At 39.9% G+C, this 8,819-nt stretch overlaps 1 protein-coding gene across 3 annotated transcripts; it reads right to left on the reverse strand.

Annotated features, from left to right (window-relative positions):
* Positions 1–546: 546 nt before the first annotated feature.
* On the reverse strand, positions 547–6,577 carry LOC103989717 (uncharacterized). Of its 3 annotated transcripts, XM_065114722.1 has the most exons (9): positions 6,403–6,577; positions 5,790–5,900; positions 4,723–4,900; positions 4,004–4,247; positions 3,176–3,421; positions 2,984–3,086; positions 2,498–2,903; positions 1,782–2,413; positions 547–717 (listed from the first exon to the last, which is right to left on the reverse strand). In XM_065114722.1, coding segments are annotated over exons 5-9 (1,170 nt in total). In that variant the 5' UTR covers positions 3,204–3,421; positions 4,004–4,247; positions 4,723–4,900; positions 5,790–5,900; positions 6,403–6,577; the 3' UTR covers positions 547–716. The 3 variants fall into 3 exon arrangements, with proteins under 3 accessions (XP_064970794.1, XP_064970792.1, XP_064970791.1); XM_065114720.1 differs by lacking the exon at positions 4,723–4,900 and having other exon boundaries at positions 3,176–3,418; XM_065114719.1 differs by lacking the exon at positions 4,723–4,900.
* Positions 6,578–8,819: the final 2,242 nt, after the last annotated feature.

An 8,819-nucleotide genomic window follows, 5' to 3' on the forward strand; every position in this document is an offset into this window, starting at 1 on the left:
ACGACTATGCTCTCATTTTGTTTTTGTTCTTAATGAATAAGCGACGTGTTATGGTACCTCAAATGGAACGAGGTGCGTTTCATTCTGCGTTTTGATAACACGTTCTTATATAAGTTTTGATTACACGTTTCCTGTCTTCCTACTATTAACTATTTTGAGTGTTTTATGTTGTTGCATTGTAAATCTAAATCTGATTGCAAAAAAGAAAAAAAAGTCAATGATACTGAAGCTATGTTATGCGAAGTGCAGTGCCTATGACGCAATACTTCCGAATATCAAATGATGCTTTTTAGACAGTTCTGAATGTATGTTTCACCCCTAAGTTTAAGTTATCATCACCATGCAAATGACTCCCGTATCCCTGCTGTAGGAGTCGTTTGTCTGTAACAAAGGAGATAGATCCATAAACTTCGCTACCAAAAAATCTTGGTGACTCCTGAAGGATCAGGATAGCATCATCTCCATGCTGGCTGCTTAAAGCCTGAAAGCTGTTGGTAGAGGAGAAATCAAGTAGAATAATTCTTGCGTCTAATGAATACCAACTCGGAGAAAACATATAAACCACACCAGCATAGAACAAAACTACAGTAACAGTATACAAACATAACTCACACCAATAAATCAAATCAATCTTTTGTCCTCAAATTTCTAAAGGTTTGCAAATGTACCCAGTTAATCTGCTACAATCAGCATCCTCAAATTTCTCACGCTAAACCCCTGTAAAAAGAGAGCATATTTGAAGCCGCCGAGCAACTCTGTAGCTTAGTTAAAGCTAATAGAAAATAATGGAAAATGTGGACCGAAAACATGATGGCCTTCGGAACTACTAGTAAGATAAAACCATGATGACAACATTACCAAGTTCTTCTTTTGCAAGGTGTAGACAGTAGGAAAATATTTCCACAATGTCTTTTTAACTTCAATGTATACATCAACAGAAGTCGAAGGACTTGACTTCCACTGCAGAACTAAAATCAAATTGTGGATGCTAAGTTTCATATACACAAAGCAAACCTCCACGGTATTATTTCTGATCTTTAAAGTGAATAAAATAAATAAATAACACAATGAAGGTGTTCCTTGTGAGTAAAAGCACTTTCTTGTGGATACAATCAAGGGGGTTCTTGAGGATACCTGACTGGTGATAATAATAGAATGATGATAACAAGGAACTCAGTGGATTTTAACCCTACGAATGAGAAGAGTGATTTCACCATAAAGCTGAGCATCTGAACCCAATATAAACCGAAAAGTTCGTGGCAACCACAATTTTTTTTTACAAAGGTTTCTTCTCTTCCTATTTTGTTGACTTAAACAACAGGCTTTCTAAGAAGTGTACAACCCCAACACTATCCAAGTTTGATCTTGTAATGTTGACGAGTCATTTTGTCTATCAAATTCTTAATCTTTCTTCTTTCAATTTTTGAACATTAGCATAATATCATCAAAGAACTAATAATCAAGCAACCTATTTTGGCTTACATGGTTTCCTTAAATGAGTTCATGAGATGCTAAACAAATATAAGACAACAACATGATGCAGAAATCCACAAACAAGCACAATATAACTGCAATTTGTGTCCTGCTATACTAAATAAATCTTAAACAGTATACCAAAACAGTAAAGAAACAGAACTTGATTACCCATTCTGATGTCTAAAATTTGTCATTTTTTGGTTTACTTGATATGATGGATGACAAAAAGGGCATGCATAAGATACAAAAAAAGGGGAATAATGCTTAATGAAAAAACTCTGATAAAAAGAGATCGGTTTGCTTACTAAGCATCGGTCTCTCTGTTTTTGCTTGTATCCTGACAGCTCCTGTTTCTTCTACCTACGCCATGGTTACTCCTTGCTGCATTGTTAGCTGAGGCTTTGGACATTTCTTGAGTCACCACTGAGCCCACCACCATGTCTTTGCCAGTGGAAAGGCAAGATTTTGCAGTCTCAATCTTTCCGGGCGAAGAACTTACACGCTTATTACTGCTGCAACAGATGTTGGTAGCACCACCACATTTATTCCCAGTTAAGGTGTCGATCGATGCACTGTCGATCAGCTCCATATTCCCAAATTTTTCTTCATCACCATAATTGGCTTTCGCTTCAGCTGCATCATGCAGACTCTTATCGGCTGCTATGCCATCGACATCGTCATGTTCTGAGCATCCATCCTTTTTGGCTAGAGAAACATGACCTCGATCAAGATTACATAGATCAACATCAGGTTCATCCATTGAACCGTGCATTTCAGCTAAGAGAGAATTATTCTGAATGAGATCGCACGAGTCAGAATCCAATCCTCCCTTCCCCAGTCCATAAGCCCGAGACAGATCAACCCACACGGATTCCATTGAATTAACTTGATGTCGCGTCACGTAATCTCTGAGCTCGATTCGAAGCCTATGTAACGGCTGACAAGGGGAACAGATGGGATCTTTGATATAGAAGCAAATAAAGCGAAGGTTTCGAGATCATTGGGGAAAGCGACATCGAACCTGGGCATGGCATTCCAACGCGAGGCGGAAGAAAGCGGCGGAAACAAAGTGCTTCCCTGTGGACTCCGCCAATCTTATCTGCGCGAGCCAGTACGTCGACGACTCGAGCTGGTCGAGCTTGCACTTGCTGCAATTCAGGGCACTGAGGTACGGCGTGCCTGCAACGGTGGGCTTGGTCGAAGACGTTGGTGTGCCGACCGCCTCTTGGTGTTCATCTTTTCTGCTGGTTTTGGTGACTGCTGCTGTCTTTGTTTCTTGAATACAGACTGGGCGTATCTTTCTAGTACCAGTTGGTGGTTGTGGTGGTGGTGCTGCTGCTGCGAGAACTTTCCGGGGCTTGGCGGTGAGGTGAGGCTTCTCGACGGGAACATTCGTGCTCCTCGCGACGCCAAAAGCACGCTTCGGCCTGAAAAGATCGCACGAACAATCGATCGCATAAACTGTGGCAGGGAGCGAAGGAGTGTTCGCGAGACTAGGGTTACTTGCCTGGGTTGAGCGGCGGTGACGAACTGCCATGGGGGTTTCTTGGGAGCCTTGACGCCGTCGCCATTCTTTACTTCGGAAGACTTTGCGCCCGTTCTGCGCTTCCCTGAAACAGCAACCGGATCAGCACAAATGCCGATGTGAGTTGAATTGGGCACTACGGAGGTAGAGAAGAGGGTAGAAAGATGCGATTACCAGGGAAGACGGCGGGCTGAGCGTCCATGGCGAGTGAGGGGGGAGACGGGGGGAGAGCAGGAGTCGAGGACGGGGAGAGATGAAAATGGTAAAAAGGGCGGGAGATTTGAATTCTTTTGAATCAGGGGCTTGGCGGTGACCCCCAAAAGTTACCCCAACAAATCAAACCCTAAGAAGGATTCATCGAGCCGAGAAGCCATCGCAATGTGCTAAGCGGCTTACGGTGGCAGGTCGTGTTTTCTCCTGCTGACTCAGCAGTAAACAAGGCGGGGTATTCAGAAAAGAAGTATTCTAATGATTCATTTCATTTTCTCGTCTCAATTATAAAAATACAAAAGATAAAAAATAAAATTGCATATAAAAATGAAATATATAAATTTAATAACCTTATATTTAAAATTTTGTTAGTTAGCTTTCATTATCCTATTAGTTGAAATTTCAATTGGCATTCATGTCATTAGAAATTAACTAATTATAATTACGTTGTTTTATTCTTTAAATTTGCAAGTTAGTATTAATCATAATAAAAATAACTAATCTGTATTCCAAAAATGCATGACACCTATTAAAATTCATAAAGATAAATATGTTAATTTAAATGTTGACTATCATCCAAGTCCTCTCAAGAGAATCGATGTATCATGCTAAATTGATTAATTCATCTTGTTATAAAGATGTCAGTTGACTTAATTCGTAAAAACATTTTTAATCATATAGTAAGATTTTGAGATCAAATTTCATCTTTATAATTTATCCTTCACATAAAAAGAATTATCTTTTGTTTCCTAACTAAATGATTAGGGTATTGATGTGTTATAAATTGAGAACCTTCTCATAGCTGATAACGTCGTATCCAAATCTCCTTTTTGCATTGCAGTAGCCGCCATCCTCTGTTTCTCTTATCTTCCTTTTAATAGCCGCCATCAATATCTTCGGTGTCGGTTGCTATACATGTCATGATGATAAGAAACAGCCATACGAAGTTATCAGCATCAAATGTGAAAGAGAGCTGGCATCAACAATGTGGAAGGCCTAATCAAGTCAATGTCTTCGTCACCATCATCCTCACCATCTGTAGTTATATAAAATTATTATGTTAGGAACTAACAGTAAATAAGATAGTATCAAAACAGTAAACCTAATCCACAAGATAACAATACAGGATATAGAGTACCATGCCCCGAAGATATTAACTAGCTTAGTAGATCACTAAAAGGTCCTGATATCAAATTCTTGATAAAAACTTTTGACTCATTGCATGATCTGAACTTAAATCATGTCATCATCACTTATTCTTTATTATATACATACATATATATATATATTGCATATTTATAAACAAAAAAGGTACAATCCTTCCACCAAATTACGACATGATGAAGCCCAATAAAACTTCATTACAATAACAAACCTAACTTTCCATGTCAAATGGAAAGGAAGGATGTTGATAGCTCAACCAAGTTCAGGAAAGCTAAGTGAAGTGGGTTCAAGTGAAAGGAAGTTAAACCATCTGAATCGAGAGAGTATGATATTTTTGGTTAGGTTACCTTGGATGTAAAACAACAGCCTTGAAGTGGATTCCATACATCAATAGCTAACTAGCAGTCAAATGAACAGCAATTCCACTATAATGAACATCATGCTCTCAAGTATAAAGGATCGATTATGACCATCACAAGTCCAGACCCAACCAAAGAGGGGGTAGGTTAGCTGAAGCATCAGTCCCTGATATAGACAAAGACAGAGAATGAACCAAATAAAATTCTAATCATGTGTTTGCTACCAAAGTTTACAGAGAGATGCAACATGAAGAATACGAATATAGGGAAAAAGGAGAAAAATGTATAAGGAGATGTCAGAAGTTCAAGAGCAACCCCATTATAGGAAACATAGAAGAAAGAAGTGTCATTAAATGCATCGAGTGGGTGCTATCTGTCAAATACAGAAGGATTATTCCTCCAAAATCAGAAAGAAAAAAAAAATCCAGTCTAGCAAAAAGAAGTTCATTTGTGACTTCACCTGATGGTTGATTAAGCCTCACAAAGTTGACACAGGTCCACAGTATCATTAAAAAGCCAAAAAGAGAGAGTGACACTAGAGATGAGCCAGAAGGTCTAAAGCAGGTTTAGCATGACAACTGACATCTCTTTAGAGCTATGATAAACATGGCCCTTGAGACCAATATATTATGCTCTCCTAGAATCTCTTTTCGTTTCACTAAGAAGAAAATTTATCAAATATTTTCTAGAACCAAATTGAGGCTTTTGTTGGTATGTGAAAGGATGGTAAATCAGGTGAGAAGTATTCAGCTCCAACAAAGATATAATAGAGCTGGTAACATCAAATCGTCTCACAACTAGAAGAATTGCAAGGAAAAAGTATGAAGCTATCACAGAATAAACAAAGGCAATCCATGCATATTTAAATTAAAAAACCTCATAAAAATACAGTAATAAACATCAGAAAAACAGGCTATTTCATGAACATAATAGAAAAAGACTAAACTAGCCTCTGGAAACCCACATGCATGTTGATGTTGAAATATTGGAACTGTGGAGCGGGCATATACAGCAAGAAAACTGAAAAAATTACAAGATCATAGCATGAGAAAAACCTGGTGCTCCATGATTCACTTCATCGTAGGGTTGAATCTACTAAGTTGTGAGTTTCCAAGACATTTCACCATGCCATGCAAGATGACTTAATACTTCGCATGCACAAACACCTGAAATAACAATATAAAGATCGAATTGCTTTATGAAAAATTCAACACTGCTTTAGAAATATAACACTGATTCCGTCTCGAAGCCTGTTCAAATGGTCAGTTAAAAAGCCAACAATTGCAGTTTTCTGAAGTATTGGGGCAGATGAGTCAAACTAACCTGTGAGAACTTTTGGTTTGGTCAGATCTACAGTAACATCTAGCCAACCAAGTCACCCAGATCGCAAAGGAACAATCTTCCAATAGCACCAAGTATTTCCCTTTAATTATGAGTCTTAAATCTAACAATATCATGTTCTCAATCATCATTTACCATGTTATAAGGTTTAATTATATCTACTTCTTTTTTTAGAATATATAATTAGTTAACCATTGAAAATTCTATCATGTTTCAGTCTCTATTCAACCAACTTCGGCTTTGGCCAATACAACCAATATCGGATGAGTGAATTGAACAAAGACTACAACTCTATAATGCGTAGTAGGATCGAAGAAAGAGACTAACCAAGTATGTTATTTCAAGCATTTCATCAAACAGGTAGCGGCTGCGCCGGCAAGCTCCCGCATTCATACCAGACCTCGAAATCATTCTCCACCTCATTAGCAGCATCCTCCTCTCCCAATCTCCTCAACCCGCACATCAGAAACTCAAACAAGAACTCCCTTTTCCGCCGCCATTAAAGGCCTAACGAACCGAGAAATTCCCTTGGTATCCTCCGAGGAGGTCCGCCCCTCGTCACCCTGTAGCAGATCGGTGGCCACGCATCAATTTCATCCCGCAATCTGCACCTCGCCAAGGTGGTGATCATCTCGGCGTGGAGGGCGAGGTCGTGCCGGTACCACGGCTCCCGGCGGTCGGTGCCGAAGGCTTTCACGGTTAGGCGCCACTGATTTCGACGCTGAAGCTCCGCCAGGACGGCCAAGCGGTCGGCCTCCATGAGGCGGGCAAGGTCGGAGGAGACGATGCTGGGCTCATTGCCGGAGGCTGTGTCGCGATTCAGGGCCTTTACGGCGAGGATGGCCTCCGTGCTGAGGGTCCGGTTGCCGCGGGGGCCGCAGGTGAGAGCCGGCGAGAGGCCGCGTGGATCTATGGCTCGGGCAGAGAAGTGGCAGTTGAGGGCAGTCGTCGGCGGATGGCGACACCATGGGATGTCGACTGTTCCGCCGGCTTTCTTTATCTTGGGGTTTGGGGCTCGTGAAGTAATTATATCGAACGGCGATGCATAAGAGTGTGAAAGGAGATCGACCGGTGCATACTGTTTGATGTAATCATACTTATAGCCCAAACAGGTCAAAATATCTTATCATTATATATCATTAAAGATAATATGTTGTATAAATAGTGAAAAAAGAAATCGTTAACGTCCTAATTTACCTAATGTGTCCTATACCTAAGATTATTCGAGATACTTCCGATATAATAACATCAAGCTCTCGAGTTACCATATATATAAATACCAAGATTTTTAATTCAATTCATTCAATATCCAAGTTAGTAACCCGAGATATATGTGTGCGGAAGTGAATGATAAAAAAAAATTATATCATTTTCATTATGTTGAAAATGAGTTTGGTCGTAAATGAGCTAAATATTTCATAAAATATAATGTTGTGAGGTAACCTTTAATTATCTCCAATAACATCTCATTGGCCTCTTATCCATGCGGGCGGTAAAGGGGAAGGGGTCCGGGTAAGCAATCTATAATCACTTGTCTTGAACCCTTATCCACATTGGTAGACGTGTGGAGGGTGGCCTTCGTCTTCTCATTCTACCATGGACACCACGTGGCGATCACGTGTCGAATAACAATTAGCTGATGATGTACTCCTTATCATTGAGTTGGGAGAAACTATGGGATAATTTATATACTTCGATGAGGTGCTTTGCCATGGTTGCATCTTAAGTCTCGTAGTTCCTCTTTACTTGGTTCACGACTAGTTGTGAGACGTTGAATACTATCAAGCCCTAGATTTGAAGCTCCTAAGCGAGTCGAAGCCACAGAAGAAGTGCCTCATATTCGACTTCTTGGAGATTTTAAACTCGAATCGGAGAGCTTGCACATACATTTATTTATTTGGGCTCTTCAGACGAATCTAGCACTGCATCTATTTGAGGTGGTGGAACCGTCAATGAAACATTCATGCGGGTGAAGTGTGCTTGTCAACCTCAAGCAAGGAGTTAGTTCTGAGACAATGTCTGTCAATACTTTGGCTTTTATAATAGTCATCGGAGGTGGATGTGTCCATGTGTGAAAAGGTGACTGTTGTCCACCTTAGGTGAAAGTACTATGAGCTGGAGGTAAAGCCTTCTTATTTGAGCATTCATTGAGAGGGTTGGCAAGCGGATGTTCCTACAACATCGGGCCCTCCTAGCACCGAAACTATTGAAAAAAGAAGTCGTTGACGCCTAGTCAACTCAACGTGATCCGGACTCGTATATGCAAGATTATATAAGATGCCTCCGATGTAGAAACATCGAGTTCTCAATGTATCATATGCATAAATTAGTAATACGATCCATTTGACACTCAAATTAGTAACCCGAGGTATATGAGTGTGGATGTAAGTGGTAAAAAATATGATCCCATTTTTCATTATGTTGAATATGAGCTTTCATATCTTGACATAAATGAGCTAAATATTCCATGAAATATTACATAGAAAGGCAACTTCTAACCGTCTCCCCTTGGCCTCTTATCCATGAGGTAACAAGTGGGCGAAGGGGGTGGTGGCAGTGGCAACTCATAATTATTTGCTTTGAATCCTTACCTACGTGGGTAGACGAGTAGAGGGTGGCCTCCGTCTTCTCTTTTCACCTTGAATATCACATGATGATCATATGTCAGATGACGATTGATTGACGGTATACTTCTTATTAATAAATATTATATTTAAATCATATACGTATTAAAAAAAGATAAA

This window comes from Musa acuminata, chromosome BXJ2-6 (genome assembly GCF_036884655.1).
Source record: "Musa acuminata AAA Group cultivar baxijiao chromosome BXJ2-6, Cavendish_Baxijiao_AAA, whole genome shotgun sequence".
Classification (NCBI taxonomy): Eukaryota; Viridiplantae; Streptophyta; class Magnoliopsida; order Zingiberales; family Musaceae; genus Musa; species Musa acuminata.

Coding starts and splice junctions, on each gene's coding strand:
- LOC103989717 (XM_065114720.1), bottom strand. CDS start 3,203: ATGGACGCTCAGCCCGCCGTCTTCCCTG. Junction 3,087..3,175: donor TCAGCCCGCCGTCTTCCCTG/GTAATCGCATCT, acceptor TTGCTGTTTCAG/GGAAGCGCAGAACGGGCGCA. Junction 2,414..2,497: donor CGTTGGAATGCCATGCCCAG/GTTCGATGTCGC, acceptor TCCCCTTGTCAG/CCGTTACATAGGCTTCGAAT.